Genomic DNA, 24,209 nt, shown 5'->3' with positions numbered 1-24,209 from the left:
TTGTGAATAATGCTGCTATGAACATGGTGTACAAGTATCTCTTTTGAGACCCTGCTTTCAATCCTTTTGGGTCAGTACCCAGAAGTGGAATTGCAGGATCATATGGCAATTCTATTTTTAATTTGTTGAGGGGCCACCATACTGTTTTCCACACTGTGCCATTTTACCTTTTCACCACCATTGCACAAAAGTTCCAGTTTCTCATTATCCTTATCAACATTGTTTTCAACATTTTGATAGCAACCATCCTATTGGGTGGGAGGTGGTATCTCACTTTAGTTTTTATTTGCATTACCTCAGTAATTAGTGATGTTGAGTATATTTTCATGTGCTTATTTGCCTTTTATGTATCTTCTTTGGAGAAATGTCTACACAAGTCCTTTGCACAATCGGGTTGTTCATTGTTGGGTTTTGGTAGTTCTCTATATGTTCTGGACAATAATCCCTTATCAAATATATGATTTGCAACTATTTTCTCCCATTTAAAGGTTGCCTTATGACTATGTGGATAGTGTCTCCTATACAAAATTTTCAGTTTTCAAAGTCCAATTTGTCTATTTTTCTTTTGCCTGTGCCTTTGGTGTCATATCCAAGAAATCATTGCCAAGTCCAATGTTGTGAAGCTTTAGGCTCTTCTAAGATTTTATTCTTTTAGGTCTGCCATTTAGTTCTTTGATCAGTTTTGCATTATTTTTGTATATTGTGTTAGGTAAGGGTCTAACTCTTAGATATTCAGTTTTTCCAGCATACTTTTTAAAAATAAATTCAAAGTTTGCATTATTTTTTTTAAAATCTATTTTTATTGATTTCAGAGAGGAAGGAAGAAAGAAAGATAGAAACATCAGTGATGAGAGAGAATTATTGATCAGCTGCCTCCTACTGGGGATGGAGCCCGAAACCCATGCATGTGCTCTGACTGGGAATTGAACTGTGACCTCTTGATTCATAGGTCAACACGCAACCATTGATCCACACCGGCCAGGCACCCAGCACCATTTGTTGAAAAGACTGTTCCCCATTGAGTGGTCTTGGCACCCTTGTCAAAAATCATTTGAATGTATGTATATGTGAGGGTTTATTTCTGCGATCTCTGTTCCATTCCATTCATCTACATATTTGTCTTAATGCCAGTACCACTTAGTTTTGATTACTGTGGCTTTGTAGTAAGTTTTGAAATTGGAAAGTGGGATCCTCCAAGTTTTCTTTTTCTTTTTTCAAGATTGTTTTTACTATTTTGGGATACCTTTAGATTTACATATGAATGTTAGAGTGGGTGGGTTTTTCTATGTCTGATAAAAAATATCATTGGGATTTTAACGGGGATTGCATTTATGTAGATCGCTTTGGGTAATAATTGACATTTTAACAATATTAAGTTTTCTAATCCATGAACATGTGATGTTTCCATTTACTTATATCTTTAATTTCTTTTAGCAATGTTCTATAGTTTTGATTGTATACATTTTCATCTTATTAATTCCTAAGTATTTTATACTTTTTGATGCTATTGCAAATGAAATTATTTTAATAATTTTCCTTTTAGATTGTTGATTGTTCATCTATAAAAATAGAACTGATTTTTGTGTATTGACTTTGTATTGTACTACTTTGTTGGATCCATTTATTAGTTACAATAGCTTTTTTTGTGAAATCTTTAGAATTTTCTACATATGATATCATTTGCAAAGACAATTTTACTACTTCTTCTCCAATTTGGATGCCTTTTATATCATTTTCTTGCCTAGTTACTCTGGCTAGAACTTCTAATACTGTGTTTAATAGGGGTGGTGAAAGTTGCCTTTTTTCTGAGTTTAAGTATGTTGGTCACTGTGGGTTTTTCATACATGGCTTAGAGCAGCGGTTCTCAACCTGTGGGTCGAGACCCCTTTGGGGGTCGAACGACCCTTTCACAGGGGTCACCTAAGACCATCGGAAAACACATATATAATTACATGTTGTTTTTGTGATTAATCACTATGCTTTAATTATGTTCAATTCGTAAAATGAAAATACATCCTGCATGTCAGATATTTACATTACGATTCATAACAGTAGCAAAATTACAGTTATGAAGTAGCAACGAAAATAATTTTATGGTTGGGGGTCACCACAGCATGAGGAACTGTATTAAAGGGTCGCGGCATTAGGAAGGTTGAGAACCACTGGCTTAGAGTGTGGTAAGGTAGTTTCCTTCTATATCCAATTTGTTGATTTTTTTTTTAATCATGAAAGAGTGTTGAATCTTCTTGAAGGCTTTTTTTTTTGCATCTGTTGAGATTGAACATGATTTTTATGTTTCGGTACACGTTAATAAAATGTGGTGTATCACATTTATTGATTTGTATATATTGAATCATCCTTTTATCTATGAAGCAGTCAGTGGCAAAGCATTATGGTTTAAAAAATTTTTTTCTGGAAGTAATATAACCATATTGCAGGCTGCTTGAAAAATAGAAAATAGGAAAATAATCACCTATAATTAATTCCTCTACCCAAACTCATGTAAGGGACCCATTTTAATTTTTTTCTAGTCATGTTTCATGCTTGTTTTTTCGCCTCACATTATTTAGGCTTTTTTTGTTGTTATATGATCACCTTAAATTTCATTGGTAATGGCTGCATGATCGTCTGTTGAAACTGTTCATTAATATACTCTGGGAGAAAGGAGGGATGAAACGCAAGATATTTATTATAAGATTTACATTACATTATCTTTTTACTTTCAAAACAACCACATGTGTTAACACTATGAATTTTACTTTATAAAAATGCACATTGGGATGCAGAGAGATTAAGTAAGTTGTCCAGGGTCTTGCAGCTGGTAAGTTGTAGAGCTGGTGTTTGAACCGAGATCTGTGTGACTTCAAAGGCCTTGCTTTTTCCACTGTACTTTTATATTGTCCATATGTCATCTATTGAATTCTTATAATACCATTGTATTTTTATTATACAAATATCCAGTAATACAAATAATGAAGTAATCTCTTACAAGAATAAGTGATAATTAGTGCAGGAACCATTTACTTAGAACATATTAAGTGCTGGGCACTGGGCTGAGTACTTTGCATTTATCACCTTGTTTAGCTTTTACTAGTATTATAACCCTATAGGTACCTATTATCATCTGCTTTTTTTAAAAATCACCATTCTGCCGTTGTTATATTTTTAGATAACTTGTGTGATTTAATAATCGTCTTGCTAATTATAGCCTTTCCCCATGTTTGAATTATTTTCTTACAGTGGATACTCAGGTTATCTTCAGTTTTCCCTCTATCACAAATAACCATGCATTGCTCCAATTCTTTACTACCACAGTAATAGTTTTCTTTTTGACCTATATGAGGAATTCATTAATGTGTATATCCAGGGAACAGATTCCTCATAGAGTATAGATTATCTACACTTAATTTGACTTGGCTCTCAAGAGAGTATGTCTCACTCTACATGTTCATTAGCAGTGAACAAGGATTTGGTTTCCCCTGTCCTTCTGTTTGATCAGTCTGTTATGATTGCCCCCTAGCCTTAGGAAATCACTAATTTGCTTTCTGTCACAATGATTCATTTTACTTGTTTTAGAATTTTATATAAATTATGACCACCTGACGTTTGTAGGCAAATTAGCTATAATTTCATGCTGAAGTTGCCAGAGGGCCAGACCATTATAAATAGGGAAGCAGGTTGTTTACCACGACAGTAGAAGTGATTTTTTTCTGAAGATATGGGTAAACAACACGATTTAACAGCCTTTGAACGTGATCATATATATATATATATATATATATATATATACATACATACACACACACACACACACACACACTCTGAGTGGCCAGATTATTATGACCACCTCACGTTTGTAGGCAAATTAGCCGTACACTGCATCAAATGGGATATGGAAGCCAAAGGCCTGTTCGAACGCCTTTGCTGTCTGCAGTTACCAAGATAAAACGTCCCCAATTCGCACAGGAGCACAAGGATTGGACAGTCAAGCATTGGAAAAAAGTCATGTGGTCTGATGAATCACGTTTCCAGTTGCATCATGCAGATGGCAGAGTGAGAATTTGGAGGAAACAGCATGAAAGCATGCATGAGTACAACCCTTCAAGCTGATGGGGGCAGTGTTATGGTTTGGGGCATGTTTTTCTGGCATGATTTGGGCCCTTTAATTCGTGTGGAACAACGTCTGAATAGCACAACATACCTAAGTATTGTTGCTGATCAAGTTCATCCTATCATGTTGATGGCGTATCCCAATGGAGATGGCTTCTTCCAACAAGACAATGCGCCATGCCACAGTGCTCGTATTGTGCAGGAGTGGTTTCAAGAACATGAGGGAGACTTTACCTTGCTTAGGTGGCCCCCACAATCACCATATCTCAATCCAATTGAGCATTTGTGGGACGCAGTTAAAAGAGCCATCAGGCAGCTGGTTCCACAACCATGAAATCTCACAACTGGACAGTGCTATTCATCAGGCATGGTTTCAGATTCCTCGCATCACCTTTCAACATCTCGTGGAATCAATGCCAAGAAGAATTGCCGCAGTATTGAAGGCAAAAGATGGCCCAATGAAGTACTGATGGGTGGTCATAATAATCTGGCCACTCAGATTATTCAAAGGCTGTTAAACCGCGTTGTTTAACCATATCTTCAGAAAAAAATCACTTCTACTGTCATGGTAAACAACCCGTTTCCCTACTTATAATGGTCTGGCCCTCTAGCAACTTCAGCACGAAATTATAGCTAATTTGCCTACAAACATCAGATGGTCATAATAATCAGGCCACTCAGTGTGTATTAGAAGGGATTGAGAAGTAGGGGGAAAAGAGAAAAGAGGAATAGGGGAAAAAATCAAGTCAGGAATAAAGTTCTGGCAGACCCCACAACTTGCTAAGGATGCTACAGATCTGGCTTTCCGTTTTTTAGTAGGCAATACAAAGGGAAGCCTCACTTTTATAATCCTATCTAATAATAGACAAATAGGGTAATTAACCATACCTTTGCTACACTTCCCATTGGCTAATCATGATATGCAAATTAACCGCCAACAAGATGGTGGCTAATTTGCATACTAAAGGCGGGGCAGCAGCGCACGAGGCTGCCCGTGGGACCAGGACCCGGATCTGTGACCCTGCCGTGTGAGGCTGCCCGCGGGACCAGGACACGGATCCGTGACCCTGCCGGGTGGGGCGGCAGTGCGCAAGGCTGTCCGTGGTTCCGGGACCCGGATCCATGACCCTGCCGGGCGGGGCGGCAGCACGCGAAGCTGCCCGAGGGACCGGGACCCGGATCCGTGACCCTGCCGGGCAGGGCAGCAGCATGCGAGGCTGCCCGAGGGACCGGGACCTGGATCCGGGACCCGGCGGGGCAGGGCGGCAGCGCGCACAGGGGCGGAGTGGCTGGGGTTAGGCAGGGCAGGATGCCTGGCTTCCGCCCAGCCCCAGTCACTCCGGGCAGGTGAGCAGCGCACAGAGAGCCTCTGGACCGGGGAGTACAGGCCAGCGGAGGGCGGCCTGTACTCCCCACATGGCTGTGGTGGCAGCTGTGAGCGCCAAGAGGAGCCTGCAGGCTGAGCTGAAGTAGTGCCTGCAGGCCATCAGTGCCCAGGAGTGGCTGTGCAAGTCCTGCCTCCTGGCCCAGAAGGTGCAGGATCGCAGGGACAGCCACCGTGGCGGGCCAGACTGACGTCCTCCTGGCTGCACCACGGGGGTTTGCAGATCTGCAAAGCCACAGGCCTCCGGTGTGCACATCCTCTCCTCCCCCCTTTGCGTGGGAACATCCCCCAGCACACTGTCACCCTCGCGCCTGCAACAGTCGCAGACCTAGGCATGCACAAGTTCCCCCCCGCCTCTCTGCCGCACTTCCATCAACCCCAGCATGCCTAACACCCCCACAGGATGTGCACACGTCCCCTCTGATGCGCTCACGTCCTTTGGAGAGTGTCTGGGTGTTCTGGGTGCTGAGGGTGGGCTCCTGTGAGATGACAGTGAGAGGGTGGAGTGGTGATGCCCTGTTTCCGCAGGTGGCCAGTGCAGCGACGAGATCACCTCTAGGGGGTTAATGCAGGTGCTGAGGCGGGGAGCAGGTGCAGACAGACACACGATGGGCATGGGCGCAGGCGGCCCTCGCTGAGGTGCCTTCCGTCAGCGTTCAAGATCAAGAACCCAGAAGTGGAGAGGAATTTCGTCCTCTCAGTGAAACAGTGAGATAGTCGGGGCAACTGTAGAGGAAGAATGTGCACTTTGGGTGCCAGCACCCATGAGCGAAGGCTGCCCTGACTGAGCCTCACTTGCTTGGGGCCTAGCGCACTCCGGCCGGGCAACGGGGGACAGGACGTGCTTTTCCGAATTAATGAGAGAAAATGTTGATTCTCCCGCTGCCCACGAAGGTGGAAAGTGAAGTGGGGAGACGTGGGGAGTGAGCAAGGTTCCCTGTCTGGGGGTTCCAAATCTGCTGTTGGTTTCTTTCACCGCTGACTAGAGATATACAGGGTGTCTCCCCAAAATGTATACACACTTTGAATACCTACTAATTCCAATGGTTTTAAGCATGAAAAGAAAGAAACAACAATGGAGCTGTTATCTGTTAAAAGTGTGGGCACAAACAGGCAGTCGGACATTCCCTGAGGGGTCTCAGATTGGAGAGGGTGCAGGCCAGACTGAGGGGCCCCTTCCCCCCCACCCCCACCCCCGTGCACGAATTTCGTGCACCGGGCTACTAGTAATGTCTATAAAGGAATTAATTGCTGAGTTGAAACATAGCTATTTGTAATAGTTCTGAAACCAGAAAGAAATTTATTCCTAGGATTTTAATAAAGTTAATCACTTTATATTTGTTTTAAGCTCATGTCAGATGGCAGTGTCTGTCTACTTCTGTGTCTGAGTAGTTAGGTTGAGGTTTCAGGCAGTTTTAGTGAGAACATTACAGTTATATATAAGAAAATTATGCCAAATTGCTACTCTGCCATTGCTTGTGCTCTTTTTTTTCCAATTACAAAGGAAATTGAAACATGAAACTTGCAGTATACTCTGAAATTATGGGGCAGTACTAACCTTATCCAAATCATTCAGAACACACTTAAGTTTGTTATATTTCCATCACAGTGAAGGCCTCTGGACTTCATGATAGTGTGAAGCTACTTGTATTGACAAGAGTACAGTACAAGTGTTCATTATGTTTTCTAGTTAGTAGAAAACATATCAGTACATTTTGTGGTGTTTTCTTCTCCCCCAGGATATGATCATACTTAACAGTGTCTCATTGGTATGCTCACCTCCCAGAATGTTCGTCAAACAATGGTAATACATAATTCTGAGAATGAATCATTATTAGAAGGGTTAATGGTAGATAATTACTTTTAGGAAATTATGGCTCATGAGATTTCTTACTTTTGTAAAAATGTTGAATCTGTAATGGTTGTCACCATTAGCTATATATTTTTTTGTCTTTGAACATGCTGAGTTATCTCAGGGGAGATTAAACAAATTAGGATTTTGCAGTCTGTTGCTTGGATACACTTCAGTGCTCAGCAGCAGTTGCAAAGTGGTGTCCTGGGGGAAATGTGGGTAGGAGAATTACAGGAAAGGAAATGGATGGAATGGGAGAAAATTAAAAAGTTATTGAAAAAGTTCAGAGACATTGAATAGAACATTTCAATATTAGTCATGTCCTAGTACATACTATATTATTTACGATAAGTGAAATTAAAATAGATTAGATGGTTACTGTAAATGTATCTCAAATACAAATTGCTATTTTTGCCTCTTTACTTGATGGATAAGCAGCCTGTAAAAAAAATGAGAACTCTGGAGTAACCTTAACCTGATTTATTAGCATAAAAGTATTTTCACTTGAAGTAAACCTGCCTGAGTACTTGATGATCTTAGAAGAGAAATAATGGATTGGGATCTTTTGCTATGTTCAGGGTTTATCACATAAATCACTTATTTCTTCAGAATTTATTTGTGATTCACTGAAATATATTTAGCCGCAGCGCTCCGTAAGAGAACATTAATTACTCTTTATTAACATCTAGAACACTCTAGCTCAATTCTACTTTTTAAGAAAAATAGTGAGAATCAATATATTTCCAAAAGAATAGGAGAGTAGGGGAAAAATAGGAATTCCTCAAGTTTAGGCATTACTTTATGAGCTTGTGTTTGTTGATACTTGACACAATTGGTGATTTCTGTCACAATAAATATTAAACCAAACATCTTACATTGCTCATTGCTCATATAAGGTTTGGATTTATAGCATAGATCACGCACATGAACCTCAGACAGATCACCTGTGTTGATAGGTATCTTTAATCTTTTATCATGCTTGATATGTCTTTTTGCTGATTATTCCCTGTTTTAATTTTCTTACTCTTACAATTTATAATCTTAATTTTGTGTTTAAATCTATCTTTTACTTTGTTTCTTCCATTGTTATGATTTACTGGAAGCCCGGTGCACAAAATTTGTGCACTGGGGGTGGGGGGGAGGTCCCTCAGCCCAGTCTGTGCCTTCTTGCAGTCCGGGATCCCCCCGGGGATCAGGGCTAAGCTGGCAGTTGGACATCCCTCTTGCAATCCAGGATCCCTCGCTCCTTACCACCTGTCTGCTTGCTCCTTACCTCTTGGCTCACTGCTCCTTAGTGCTGTCGTGGAGGTGGGAGAGGCTCCCACCACCACTGATGTACTAGCCAGCTGTGAGCCCAGCTTCTGGCTGAGTGGTGCTCCCCCTGTGGGAGCCACTGACCACCAGAGGGCAGCTTCTGCATTGAGCGTCTGCCCCCTGGTGGTCAGTGCATGTCATAGTGACTGGTTGTTCTGCTGTTTGGTCAATTTGCATATTAGGGTTTTATTATATAGGACTAGAGGCCCGGTGCACAAAAATTTGTGCACTCCGGAGGGTCCCTCAGCCCGGCCTGTGCCCTCTCGCAGTCTGGGACCCTCAGGGGATGACCACCTGCTGGCTTAGGCCCGCTCCTGGGGGATTGGGCCTAAGCTGGAAGTCAGACATCCCTCTGGCAGCCCGGGAGCCTCGGGGGATGTCCACTTGCCAGCGGGGAGCAGGCCTAAGCTGCAGTCAGACATCCTTAGTGCTGCTGAGGAGGCGGGAGAGGCTCCCGCCACCACCGCTGTACTGGCAGCTGTCAGCCTGGCTTGTGGCTGAGCAGAGCTCCCCTGTGGGAGCGCACAGACCACCAAGGGGCAGCTCCTGCATTGAGTATCTGCCCCCTGGTGGTCAGTGTGTGTCATAGTGACCAGTCATTCCCAGTCGTTCTGCTGTAAGGGTCAATTTGCATATTACCCTTTTATTATATAGGAGTGCCTGGCCAGCCTGGGTGAGGGGCTGATGACAGTTTGCAGACTGGCCAAGCCCCCCAGTGGGGACCCTCACCCCCAGGAGTGTGTGGCCAGCCTGGGTGAGTGACTGATGGCAGTTTGCAGGCTGGCCACAGCCCCTTCGGTGGGGATCCCCGCTGGGGTGCCTTGCCAGCCTGGGTGATGGGCTGATGGCTGTTTGCAAGCTGGCTACAGCCCGTTCAGTGTGGGGGTCCCCACTGGGGTGCCTGGCCATTCTGGGTGAGGGGCTGAGGGCCGTTTTCAGGCTGGCTAAGCCCCCCAGTGGGTACCCTCACCCCATGAGGGTTTGGCTAGCCTGGGTGAGGGGCTGATGGCTGTTTGCAGGCTGGCCACAACCCCCAGCCACCCAAGCTCCCAGTGGAGGCTGGCTGGAAGCAGGTATCTGGGATTTATTTGTCTTCTATATTTGAAACTTTGTTGCCATGAGCGGAGGCCATAGCCAACTCAGAGCAGGCGGGAAGCTTGGCTTCCTCCATCGCCGGGGCAACCAAGCCTCCCGCTTGCTCCAGCTCCATGACTGCTGGCCGCCATCTTGGTTGGGTTAATTTGCATATAGTCGCTCTGATTGGCTGGTGGGCATGGCTTAGGGTGTAGCAAAGGTACGGTCAATTAGCATCTTTGTCTTTTATTAGTGTAGATAATTTGCCCCCAAATAGCTGATATTTTGTCCTAATTCTTATTTTCTGTTATATTTAAACTAGTAACCCTGCGCATGAATCTGTGAGCCAGTAGCTCGGCAGTAGCTAACAGCCGCCCTCCAGTAGCTCTCCGTCCACTGCCCCACCCTCCTGTAGCTCCCCCCTCCCCTTTGGCCCCCCTCATAGCTTGCTGCCCTGCCCCCTCCTGTAGCTCTCCATCCCCCACTTATAGCTTGCTGCCTCATCCTCCTGCTGAGCCATGATCCGGTCGTTACGTGGTTGGTCATTACGCTTCACGGCGTAACGACCATTTGCATATTACTTCTTCATTATATAGGATATTTAAATCATTCAAAATTTAAATGATGTAGATATGAATTATTTTTATCCAGATTGACATTTAGTTATTTTATTATCACTTGCTAAATATTGTTACATCCCCCCCTTCTTCTTTTCTTTTTTTTTTTAGAAAGCTTCTGTATATACTTTTATTGTCTTTCCTGGCCTCCCCATATCTTGCAAAGTTCGAATCTCCCTGGGATTTGCTTGACTTCCAGAATATGGTGTGAGGGCTCTCAGAGGTCAGTCAGCCATGGCCCCCAAGCTTCCTGCCATGCACCATGCCGCCGCCTGCCCTGGAGCCACCCACGTCTACATTTTCCCTTCTTTTGCATTTAGATTTCTTGCTTATTAGGACCTATTTCTAGATATTTTGATCTTTTGTATTGTTCTTTTGTTTTATTCTTTTGTTTGAATTTTTTAGTCTGGAGCTGAACATGCAACATCTTCAAGGTATGCCAGTGTACCAAAGTTAATAAATTAAGGAATGTTTGGATGTTAACTAGACTTACTGTGGTGATCATTTTGCAATATATACAAATATTGAATAATTATGCTGTACACTTGAAACTAATATATGTCAATTGTATCTCAAAAAATAAGTTTTAAAAAAAGAAATGAAGAAATTTTGATAATTGCACTATTTTGTGTAAGATAATAAAATTAGGAGAAGCTGGTAAAGGATATATGGGAACTTTACTATTTTTGCAACTCTTCTGCAAGTCTAGAATTAATTTAAAATAAACGATTTTATAAAATTGCATTGAAATTTTCTGTTACTCATGAATATATTCAAGCATTTATCGATTACCAGTATTATGCAAGGCACTGTCTAATATAATTTGTCATCTGCTCCCAGTGGTGGCACATTTCCTGGCTGCAACTGTAGATAGGTCAGCAAATCAGTCCTGTGATTGGAAGGCCTTAAAGGGAAGTAAATAATACCTATTTGAAAAACATTTAAATGTAACAACTATTTAAAATAATGTATACATGTTCTTAGCCTCTTTAATGGATGTTAGATCACTTACTCTTTATTCAAATTTTCCTAAACTCAGACTTTTCATTCAGAAAACAAAACCCCTTAATTCAGAGCTGTTACATTCCCAGGCTGAAACGGTTCTAGGAGGAGCCACTTTTTGGTGTTGATGGAGTTTTCATGTTTTTTAGAACTAATCCTTCATCCATACCCTCTCCTGATACTGATATATCCTGTTCTTGTGAAAAGGGCTCCGAGTCCATCCTGAATCATTCCTCATGAACATCTTTGTGGTTGTTCATGGGCCAAGGGCCAGAATAAATGGGTTTAGCTGACTTCAGTTCTCTCTGAACTAAGGAAAGTTGAGCCCAACATGCTACCACTAAAGAGCAAATAAAGCTCTTTTTTGTCTTTACTCCATGCTGTACAGATGTTGGAGTGCACAGTAGATACGAAGACCCATCTGTATGGTGAAATTCAGTGGATTAAAATATAACAAGGAATAATAGAATGTATTGCCATTTTTGTTTAAAAAACAGACAGCCCAGCCATTGTGGCTCAGTGTTGAGTGTCAACCTATGAACCAGGGGGTCACAGTTTGATTCCCAGTCAGAGCACATGTCTGGCTGGGTTGTGGGCTTCATCCCCAATAGGAGGCAGCTGATCAATGATTCCCTCTCATCATTGATGTTTCTATCTCTCTCCCTTTCTAATTCAGGAGTCGGGAACCTTTTTTCTGCCAAGGCCATTTGGATATTTATAACATCATTCACTTAATATAAATTTATGTTGGTATGAAAAAAGCTCTTAGATTTATTGAATTTTGAGTCCTGCCTGCGGTTCCCTTGGCAGGGCTAGACCAAATGATTTCATGGGCCTTCTACGGCCCAGAGGGCAGACATTCCCCATCCCTGCTCTAAATCAATCAAAATATATTCTTGGGTGAGGACTAAAAAAAAAAAAAAAAAAGGAAGGACAATTGTAATAGACTCACTTAAACAGACAATAGACTTAACTTAGACAAACTTAAAACTAATAAGAGAGTTTAGCAAGGTTTCTGAATATATACCAGCAACCAGAAAATATTATATAAAATAAAATCCCCTTTTCAAAGGAATGAAAACTATGCAATATCTAGAAAAACTCCAAAGATAGGCAAGAATTTTATGGAGAAAAAATTTTAAAAAATTATTAAGGACATAGAGGAAAATACACATAAATGAACAAATATACCAAGTTCATCAGTGGAAAGACAATATTATAATGATATTTATTTTCTAATTAATCCAAATTTCAACAAACTGATGCTAAAATAATTATGGATGAGTAAAAGCCCAAGAAGAGTCAAAGGTGAGTGTGAAAAAATTGGCAAGCATATGTGAGAGAAAGGAACTTCCATACATTGCTGGTTGGATGGTGTAAATGGTAGTTACTTTTTAAAAGTAAAAATAATATTTATCTAATAGATGCACAAACAAAATCCTTAAGGGCATACCATGAAAAAATGTTTTCTTCCTACATGTCTGCTGAATTACTCAGTTCTCCTCGGACAGTTCCTGGAATATACCTCTTGAACTCTTGTGCATATACAGAGATAATTACATAATGCTTTTCAGAAATTATACCCTTTTATATACAAGTAGAGGCCCGGTTCACAACATTCGTGCACTGGGGGGCAAGGGGGAGGGGGCGCGGGGTGGGTCCCTCAGCCCAGCCTGCGCCCTTTAGCAGTCCAGGAGCCCTCGGGGATATCCGACTGATAGACATCCTTCGCACTGCTGCGGAGGTAGGAGAGGCTCCCATACTGTGCTCGCCAGCTGTCAGCCAGTTTGTGGCTGAGCAGTCCTCCCCCTGTGGGAGCGCACTGACCACCAGGGGGCAGCGCCTGTGTTGAGCATCTGCCCCCTGGTGGTCCAGTGAACATCATAGCGACCGGTTGTTCTGCCATCCGGTCAATTTGCATATTACCCTTTTATTATATAGGATATTTTTTCACTGATTTTTTAAAATTGAGGTATAATTGACAAATAACTTCATATTAGTTTCAGGTGTACAACATAATGATTCAGTATTTGTATATATTGCAAAATCATCATCACAATAAGTTGATAACATTCGTCACCAAACATCGTGTTTGTGATGAGAAATTTTAATCTATTCTCTTATCAACTTTAAAATATGCAATATGGGATTATTAGCAATAGTCACCATACTGTATATTACATCCCTATGAATTATTTTATAGCTGAAAGTTTGTACCTTTTGACACTCTTCATTCATTTTACCCCTTCTACCCTCCCTACCTCTGGCAACCACCAATCTTTTCTCTATATCTTTGAGCTTTAGTTTCCTTCCTTCCTTCCTTCCTTCCTTCCTTCCTCCCTCCCTCCCTCCCTCCCTCCCTCCCTCTCTCCCTAAGATTCCACATATGTATAAGTATGTATAAGTGAGAATGTGCTTCTTTCTCTGTCTAACTTATTATAATTCCCTCTAGGTCATCCATGTTGTTGCAATGGCAAGATTTCCTTCATTTTTATGGATGAGTAAAAATGCACTTCATAGCGACTGGTCGTTCCACTGTTTGGCATTTGCATATTAGCCTTTTATTATATAGGATACAGACACTATATTTTCTTTATTCATTTATCAATCAATGGACACTTCTGTTTCCTTATCTTGGCTATTGTAAGTAATGCCACAATGAACATGGGGTGCATGTATCTTTTTAAATTAGTATTTTCTCCTTCTCTCTCTCTCTCTCTCTCTCTCTCTCGCTCTCTCTCTCTCTCTCTCTCTCTCTCTCTTGATAAATACCTGGAAATGGAATTGCTGGATCATATGGTAGTTCTGTTTTTTAATTTTTTGAGGATCCTCCATACTGTTTCCATAGTGGCTGCACCAGTGTGCATTCCCATTAACAGTGCACAAGAGCTCCCTTTTCTCTACATCCTTGCTAAGACTTAATGTCCTGTCTTTTTGATGATAGATGTTTAAGTAGGTGTGAGGTAATATCTTTTGTGGTTTTGATTTGCATTTCCCTGATGATTAGTGATGTTGAAAATCTTTTCATGTACCTATTGGCCATTTGTATGTCGTCTTTGGGAAAATATCTATTCAGATCTTCTGTCCCTTTCTAAAACCAGATTGTTGTTTTTTGCTATTGAGTTATGTGAATTCTCTTTATATATCTATAATAATAAAAGCGTAATATGCTAATTAGACCGGACAGCTGAATGACCTTCTGGACATCATTCCAGATATCCTTCTGGACGAAGCCGTCACAGCAGGGGCCGAGGCAGAGGTCGTTAGGGGCAATCAGGCAGGCAGGCGAGTGGTTAGGAGCCAGTGGTCCCGGATTGCCACAGGGCTATTGGACATCCCCCAAGGGGCCCCGCATTGCGAGAGGGTGCAGGCTGGGCTAAGGGACACCCTCACCACCACCACCCCCACCCCCCCTGCGTGAATTTTGTGCACCAGGCCTCTAGTTTTGAATATTAGCCCTGGTGCCATGATTTTTTAAACATATTGTATCTTGGACTATGTCATCATAACATTTATAATACTGCTCCATTTCTTGAATGATTATGTAATAATTCTTGGTATGGTTATATTATAAACTAGAGGTCCGGTGCACAAAATTTATGCACTCAAGGGGTTCCCTCAGCCTGGCCTGTGCTCTCTCGCAGTCCAGGAGCCCTTGAGGGATGTCTGATTGAAGGATTAGGCCCACGCCACCCCAGGGAGAGTGGGCCTAAGCCTCAGTTGGACATCCTTAGTGCTGCTGCAGAGGTGGGAGAGGCTCCTGCCACTGCTGCTGTGCTTGCCAGCTGTGAGCTTGGCTCAGGGCTTCTGGCTGAACGGTGCTACCCCTGTGGGAGCGTACTGACTACCTGGGGGGCAGCTCCTACATTGAGCATCTGCCCCCTGGTGGTCAGTGCACATCAAAGTGACTGGTCATTCCACTGTTTGGTCGATTTGCATATTAGCCTTTTATTATATAGTATTAGCCAGTCTCCTAAGATGCATGTTTAGATTGTTTCTAATCTTTTCTTGCTAGCAACAATGTTAAAATGAATTTCCTACCTTGTCTATTATTTCACATGTGTCTAAGTGTATCTATAGGATGAATATCTAGGAGAGGAATTGTTATATTACCACACTTTCCTCTATAGAAGTAGTACTAAATTACATCTCACCAGTGATGTAGTTCCAATCAAGCTCAATCCTCCAGTAAATCTGACATTTATTTGTGGGTACAGACTAGGGTAGGGTTCCATCTCTATTTTTTTCAAGTTAGTGAGCTCCATGTCCCAATTTCCATGAGTTGATTAATCAGTCTTTTCATCCACAATTTGAAATTCCACTTTTATTATAATTCAAATGTATATTTGGGTCTCTTCCTAAGTTTTATGTTTTGTTCCATTGGTCTGTTCTCCATGCACTAGTTCCACAATATTTTAATTACTTTGGTTCTGTAATGTTTTTCAATATGATATTACTCATAAAGAATTGTCTTGGGAAGTTCTTGTTGAATTCTCTATAGAACTTTAGAATCAACTTGCTTACTTTGTGGTGGTATTTACTTAATCTTACAGGCAATTGAATTTTGTTGTTTTTCATCCAAATACAGGTATGTCTTTACATTTGTTTATTTTCTTTTGTGTCAGAATTTCAGATTTTTCTTCACACAGATCATGTCATTTCTTCTATTTTTTACTGGGTATTTTATTTTTCTTACTGCTGTTGTAGATGATTGGGGTCTTGTCTTATATTAAACCTCCTAATTAATTTTTTTATTTGTATACATGAATGTTGTTAATTTTTACTATGTTAGCTTGTACCCAAACAAATAATTGACTAAATTATTTGATTATTTAAAATAGCATATCAGCTGATGTTCTTGGGTTTTCTTGATATGTGATCTGCAAATAATGATAATTTTAACTTCTAAACAAATTTTATGCCCCATTTCTTTCTCTATTTTACCTATGTTGGTTACCTTTGTTAGAGTGTTAAAAGACATCTTTAAATATTCCTGATCGGTTTAGAAAGTATTGTTTACTCATTCCTATTTGTTAGAGGCTAGATGTTGAATTTTACTAAATACCTTCTCCATATGTATAGAAATCTTCATGATTTCTCACTTCTGATGTATTAATGAGATGAATGATATTTCTAGATTTTTAAAAATAAGTATTCCTAGAAATCCTGAAACTAAACATTTGGTTATGGTATATTTTTTTGATAATTGAATGTATTAACATTTATTAATTTATGTTAATATTTAACATTGTACTGTACACTTAAATACTTCATTTAGTATTTGTTATACCAGCATTCCTATGGGACACTAGTTTTCTTTTTCTGTGCCTTTTTTGTGGGTTTTTCTTAGCACTCTCATGCTAGATCCCTTGCTTTCCTTCTTTACTATGTATTGGAAGAGTTTAAATCACATTGGAGTTGTCTGGTCATTAAAAGTTTGATAGAATTACCTTGTGAATATGTTCCTACCTTGAGTTTTTCTGTGAAAGCTCTTTGTCAACATCCTCTGTTTCTTTGGAAATTGTCCTTTTTAAGTGTTCTATTTTTTTCTGTGGGCAAGCTTTGGTCATTTATTTTTTCCTAGAAAATCATATTTCTGCACAGAATTTAACATAGTAGTTGCTTATGACTAGTATTTTAAAATTTCCTTTTTATATATGATGTGTTATACATTTCTTAGTTCTATGTTTTTGTGCTTTGTTTCTTCATTGTTGATTAGGTTAGCTAATGATATCTCTAAATCTTCTCTAAGAAGGACCTCTTGGATTAATATGGTTAGTTCTGTAATTTTTGCTCTTTAACTAGCACTGCTTTAGCGTTTTAATTACCGTTTTTGTAATTTAAAAAAATCTTTTTGATTCAATGGTTTATGTGAGTTTTCTAGTTTTGTTATTAATATCTGGTTTTATTTCATGGTGACTAGCAAATGTCTATTACTTTAGGAAATCTTATTAAGGTCATTTTGTGGCTGATTTTATGCACCGTTTTAATGACTGTTTCTTGGATTTATTGAAGATATTTTTGGTATTTTAGTATAAATTCAACTAGATCTGTTTTGTTAATTAATAAACTTAATTAAAGCTCTCCTGTATCCATACTTAATTTTGTTCACTTAATGTTTTTGTGAACTGAGAGAAGTAAATTAAAGTCTCATAATCCTATATTCCTGTCAGTATTCTCTTTATTTATTCCAGGTTTTGCTTTAAAACTGTCTATTCCCTACGTGCCTTTTAAAAAAATAATAATAATTTTTTCCCACTTGCAGTGTTGATCCCTGCTTCACTTGGGTTGTATTTTTATGATATGCCTTTGCCCATTCTTTTTCAGTATTTCTGTCACTATAAGTGTGTCTCTTGTAGATGGTGAAATTTTTGTTTTGTGATTCAGTATGTTTTTAATTATTGAGTTTGACCAATTTGTATTTATTAAAAAGACAAATGTACTTGGTTTTGGTCCTCTCATATTTAATATGCTGCTGTTTTGTTTTGTTTTTATTTTACTACATAATGTGTTTTTTTGTGGGTTTCTTCAGATAATTTGGAAGGTTTGAATTTTTGTTCTAAAGGCTGTCTTTATAAGTTTGTATAGTATACTTAATTCCTATGATAATGTCTATTGGCTCCCTACAGTGAACAGGGAGGATATTAGCACATTTTCATTTTGGCTTACAGTGGGGCCTTGACTTAAGAGTTTAATTCGTTCTGTGAGGGAGCTCGTAAATCAAATTACTCGTATGTCAAATCTTAAAGTGAACGAGTGAGACACGTGATGCTGGGCTGATGTTGTGGCGTTCACTGTGACGTTCGCTGCGCCAACTAGCGGTGGGGTATCTGAAGCTGGCTTGCAACTCAAAGCAAAAAATCGGCCGAGAGATGGCTCGTATCTCGAAAAACTCGTTAGTCGGGACACTCGTAAGTCAAGGCCCCACTGTAATTCCTTTCCCCACATTCGAAACTTCAATTGATTATTTTTGTTAGTGTTGATCTTTATCATCTTGACTATTAGCAAAGGTGACAGTCAGTATTTGTGGATTAACTTCACCTTCATCTTCTGGTCCCATTTGTTATTACTGCAAATCTGGTTTGTCAGGGCCACTGTTTGGTTCACCATAATTCCTTGTCTCTTTCTTCTCAGCCCTTCAGTTAACTGCATTTGTAGAGAAACCAGACACTTTGTTATCTATATATATAAAAGGCTAATATGCAAAGTGTCCCTTGGGAGTTTGACCAGGAGACCGGGAATTCGATCACTTGCTATGATGTGTGCTGACCACCTGGTGGGGGAGGGGAGGGGTGGCACGCTGACCACCAGGGGGCGGCGTGGAACAAAGGAAGGCCCCAGCCAACAGCCGCGGAAGGATGGCCCCGGCTGGCAGCTGGTAGGCCCTGATCATCCCTGATTGCTGGTCAGGCTTAGGGACCCTCCCCGTGCACAAATTTCGTATACTGGGCCTCTAGTCTTCTATAAACTGCAAACAGAATGCTTGCCATTGATGGGGCTTACTGCTTTTTTGTTGTTGAAATTTGTCCTCTGAGTTTATAAGGTTCTTCAGTGATGATTTGTGTGGAATGCTGATATATAAATGACCGATAAATTGATACAAATTCTTGTCCTACTTAATTTTCTTGAGAAGTGTAGGTGTTGGCCCCGACCGGGTCTACCAACTTGGAATGTTTCTCTGGCCTGATTTGTGCCATGATGTTTTTGTTTCTGGATCCCCAACAGACTCTGATGTCCAGTATATTACTGGTAGAGGGTTTGATTGCCGGGGAATGGAATCTTTAACATTTTATTTCCTTAAAATAAAATACACACACAAAAAAGATATGAAGCAAATATGTCAGAATGTTAACATGAGTTTAGTATAATTGGTGGATACAAGGGAATCTCCAGTATCTCCAGTATTATTCTCTGTGGTCTGAGGTATATTTGAAATACTACTTTTTTTTTACATTTTAAAAAATGACACGTAACTGTAAAGCAGGGAGAGCTTGTATGCTTTAGTGATCCAGTCCAGAATATAATTTATTGAAGACTAGTTTTTGCTTTATTAATCACAACATGCATTGTTTTCTTTAGATGTTGAGAACCACTGATGTAATTTCTATGTTTTGCTTGGCATAATTTCCTAAGTTTTGAATAAAAGCATTTTATATTCTAAAGTTTTATGGCTGGAGTTTATAAAATTCTAAATTTAGAATCTGTACAGTGGAAGTTAGTGGTAACTGCTCCAGAGACTAAAACTACATGGGATGTATGACTAAAATCTGTTAAGTGATTTATATTGCTGGTTTGGTATTATTTTGAACAGATATTCCTCTAACTATACAAAAATAAGATTGAGATTTAAAATACCGTGATAATTGAAAGAGTTAAGTATTCAGGACTCCTCCTGTCCTTCTTTCAGCAGGGCTCTGATAAGTACAAGTAATAATAAAATAAATTATCTCTATTTTCTTATTGTTATGCATTTTTATGTTTTATACTAAAAGATTTTTAAGTTTGTTTTTTCTCTGTGTTCAGGTACATGTCTCGAGTCCACGGTATGCATCCAAAAGAGACCACCCGTCAGCTGAGCTTGGCTGTGAAAGATGGTCTTATTGTCGAAACTCTCACTGTGGGCTGCAAAGGTTCAAAAGCTGGTATTGAACAAGAAGGATATTGGTTGCCAGGAGATGAAATTGTAAGTATGTTTTATTTGATAAATTTGGACAAGCTGACTTTTAACTTTTGAACATTATTTAAATACAACCTTTAGAAACTCATTTTTAGCAGTTTAGTAATGTTTCTCTTTAACATTTTTTATTAACATTAAGGACCTACATTGGTAGGGTGGATACTTTTCCTCTGTGTTTCTTTACTAGGAGAAAACCCACTTTTACAAAGACCCTGCCTTTTCTGTGTAGTTTACCTTGAATCTGAAACATTCAAACAAAACAAGCAAAACCCTTTTAATATACACACAATTCGTGGTATTTCTAAATATTTTCTTTAGTAAATATTAGTAAAAAAGGTTTCAGTGCAGGATAATGTTGATGCCATCTGGACACATTGGGCGGAACAGACTGGCTTCTCGGGGACATACCTTACTCAGGTTGGATGATGTCAGAGCCCAGAGCCATGCTTCAGGAGGGTTTGCAGCTGACAAGGTTCCAAATGTTAGACGCCTCTGGCTAGTGTCTTCCGTTGATTTCTGTGAGTTGAGTGTGTTTTGTGGCACTTGACAGAAATCATAGGAAAGATAGTTAATTTTCTTTATATTTTTACTTAGTTCTTATTAAGTTATATTTTAATATTTTTCCTTGTAGTATATAATTCTATACTCAGAGTCATGTAAGAAGTACAATTTTTTTCTTATGTAAAGACTGATTTGGTGTAAAATTTCCATCTTCCTACCTCATTCGTTTTTGATATTTCTAACACCTTGATTTTAAAGGTCTACTTTTTGCAACAATATCATTTAAGACAATATGTTTCAAATTTAATAGAAATGAGTTATTTTAGTTTCTGAAAGGAATGGATTTTGTAATTAAGTATTTTGAGATTGTTTCTATCATGAATTCTCTAAAAAATGACACAAGATCTTAAAATTGGTTCTTTGTGGAAACATTTCCCAAAACCTTTGAGTTGTGTTTTCCTTCCTGGCTCTACATCAGGTGACCCAGCAACACATTTCTCAGTGGTCAGCTCTGCGCAGTAAACTCATAGCACATCCCTGTGGAGGGCTGGGCCACAGAGGCAGCTACAAGTTACAAACTTGTTCAGTTTTAACGTTGTTTTTGTCAGTTTAATTTATGCCTTCAAAGTTTCAGGAAATAAAATTCACGTTTTCTACAACTAAAACACAGAAGAAGAAAATGGTGAATTTCTCTGGTATCATTTCATTTGCACACTAGAAGTGTTCTTATAAACTGAAGTAAAAAATGTTTATATCAGAATAATTTTTCTGTTGACTTTCATATAGAAAAGTACAGTTTTGTTGCCAGTAAAGAAACTCCAGATGTCAAATCATAGTAATAATATTTGTTTACATCATGGATTAACAGGAGGGCCATTGATAATGGATAGTTTATTATATGGTCAGAATAATCCAGTTAATATAAAATTTCTAATCCCCAAATACTTGGTATGTACAGATTTAGTATAGAAAGCTATCCTGATAATTTCTGAGATTTATATAGTAATTAACCAGTAGTAAGTACAACTTAATCCACAGGATTTTGGTTTGTGGATCATGTACATTTTTTTCATAAAAATGAAAAAGTGATTTTAATTCTCCTTACTTTTTAGATTTTTGCTTTTCCCACATGCATTCTTCCTCTTCAATTTGAAATTTCCATGTTCAATTTAATGAAATGAGCAGTTACTGAGTTATGCTTACCACTGCATTAGGTTATATATTCTTTTTTTATTTTTACATGTACTTACTGCATATATTTATAGCACCATCCTTTTCTTTTTTTCTAGATGAAATCTTATATGTAAATCAACCAACCAGTTTACAGATTTTATTAATTCATGTTGGTTCTTATTCACATTTTTATACTGAGTATGCATGTATGATGTAAGTATAAATGAGTATATAAAAGTTGTGCCTAGTTTATAAAAATATGCAAATATTAAAAATTCAGAGGTAGCAGAAAGAGGTAAGGTCTTATATGTATAATAGACATTCACTGGATCTATATTTAAGGTTTAACTATAAAATGATGAGGTTAATTATATTTGCATCTCATAACTGTGGCTGGTATACCACCTGGCTACCCAGGGGCTGTCATGTGCTGCAGTTGTCATGCCCTAGTATACTCTAGAAGGACACATTACTGTGTCACACTTGGCACAACACAATCATCTCACACTTACCAGCTCTTTGTTTATGGTCTGTGTGGCCCATGCATGTGAGCTACTATGTATGGAGCCAGTTGTCAACTATACAACTTAGGAAGTCACACTCAGTTCTCAGACATCATAAGCTTGTATGTTTATTCAGCAGTTTTCTAGTTTATGGCAGGTACGTGTCTTATTCTAGCAAAACCAGTCTTAGGGAAGGGTCACCTTTTCAGATTTGCACAAAGGAACTCTGTGGGCTAGTGACAGCCCTGTATGCTGGCATTTGAATCTAGGACCTTCCTTTATAGTTTCTCTACCTTATATATAATACGTTGCCTCTAAAAACTTGACTTTTTAATTTGAAAGGTTTACATTATTATTCATCTTGTCAACTTCTGACTCAATATCAAAAGAAGAAAAAAGTCAAGTAGATATTTATATATATATATATATATCTGTCTGTATATGTAAGCTGTATAGAATGTTTTGGTTATTCATTTTTAATTCAAAGTTGTAAATATTCTTCAGCCAGGGAAGTTCTGTCATTTGAAAAAATGGGTAGTAAAGCACTTCTTTTCCTTCTATAGCCTCTAAAAATAGTATCTCAGAGGTGTGGAAAAAGTCGATTTCTCTTGATAAGTCCTACAAGTTACATCCTAAGAGATACTTTGTATTAGCAAAGAGGCTATACTCTCCTTGTCTTCTCTTTCACAATTATGGTAAGAAAGACCAGGTAGGCAAGAGTACGGTTTTCTTTATGCCACTCAACTGTAGTTGAGCAAAGAGTTTGTTGGTGTCACATTTTTATTTCACCTCTGCTACCTTCCCCCCACCACCCCTGCCACCCCATCACAGTGCGTATTTTTAAAACTTGATTCAGTTGAAAAAAATATTCATAGCTTGAGCAAAATTATTTTTATTAAATCCAGCAATGATATAATATAAGTTTAACTCTAATAATAGGTCAGGTTATGATTATAATCTGTTCAAGAGGAAGACACTTGCATAGGTCAAAGATGGTGGCTTTAACTGTACTGAGATTCCTTTTAGACTGTAGTGCTTTTTAGACAAGTTGCAATGCTAGTCTCAACTACCATTTGCAGCCTATTAAAGTGATAGTTCTTTTGGAGAAACTGATAAAATTAGGCAAGAGATAAGCATCTTTATGGTGCTATTTTGAATATGTTTGTTGGAGATAGTAGAATAAAAATGTAATTATTAAAAATGAAGGCACTCTCAATTTAAATAATTAGCTTAAATATTAGTCAATAAACAAGGAAAAGTGTATGTACCAACCAATTTTTAAAATGACAAACTTGCTAAACCTGGAAACCTCTTGTAAATTTTCTGTGGTCATCTTAAACTTCCAGATTTGTATGTTATTAGTATTCACTAATCAGATCCAAATAATTATTTCAGAGATGATTTTCATAACTTTTGAAATTATATTGGTAAAAGGCCAGTAGACCAGGGCACAGAAGGAAACTTTCTGATGTCTGACCATTTAATGTTTGGATATATCAAGGTTTTTTTCTTTTAGTTTTTAAAAAAGAATTACAAGTTCTGATAGATTGCTTCACTATCTGCTTTCTCTAAAGAAATATACATGAACGGCTATATTTAATCCACATTTGATCACAGTATTAAATGTCCTTTAGTCTAACAACTTAAGAAATACATTTCTTGGGCAGAATTTTACCATTTGCTGGGCTCAATTAAGTTTGGTATTTAGTAACTCCTTTTATAATAAACACAATTTCTTATGAGTTAAGGGCTCACTAAAGATAGAACGGTCTTATAAAGGTATTTATTGTTACATGTCAAATATGTATTTTGAATTTGAGGCAGTTAATATTAATATGATGATTTCCAAATGTATTCATGGTTCCTGGCACAAAGCTATGACTCTACCCTATTATTTGGCAAATACTTTTGATCTGACATTAAATAATTTGGTCACCAGTATAGAGGATGATTTAAAAGTCTAAAAAAATGTTTGCTATGAAACAACTACTCCCTTTATTTA

At 38.8% G+C, this 24,209-nt stretch overlaps 1 protein-coding gene across 19 annotated transcripts in view; it reads left to right on the top strand.

The window, feature by feature from the left end:
- The window catches only part of ZMYND11 (zinc finger MYND-type containing 11), a 90,074-nt gene that overhangs the window by 15,114 nt on the left and 50,751 nt on the right, over nt 1-24,209 (top strand). For 17 of the 19 annotated variants that reach the window (XR_002831494.1, XR_002831493.1, XM_023761788.1 and 14 more), the window contains one exon: nt 19,877-20,036. Coding sequence is in view for 17 of the 19 variants with exons in the window: in XM_023761788.1 (XP_023617556.1) it covers nt 19,877-20,036 (160 nt within the window). In the remaining 2 variants the exon portion in view is untranslated. Of the gene's footprint in view, nt 1-1,018; nt 1,058-19,876; nt 20,037-21,820; nt 21,918-24,209 lie in introns of those variants that run through there. The other 2 variants (XM_023761790.1, XM_023761785.1) reach the window with 2 other exon arrangements.

The sequence above is a fragment of the Myotis lucifugus genome, unplaced genomic scaffold (assembly GCF_000147115.1).
Source record: "Myotis lucifugus unplaced genomic scaffold, Myoluc2.0 scaffold_217, whole genome shotgun sequence".
In the NCBI taxonomy this organism is placed as follows: domain Eukaryota; kingdom Metazoa; phylum Chordata; class Mammalia; order Chiroptera; family Vespertilionidae; genus Myotis; species Myotis lucifugus.
This window is presented reverse-complemented; position numbering and strand designations above follow the sequence as displayed.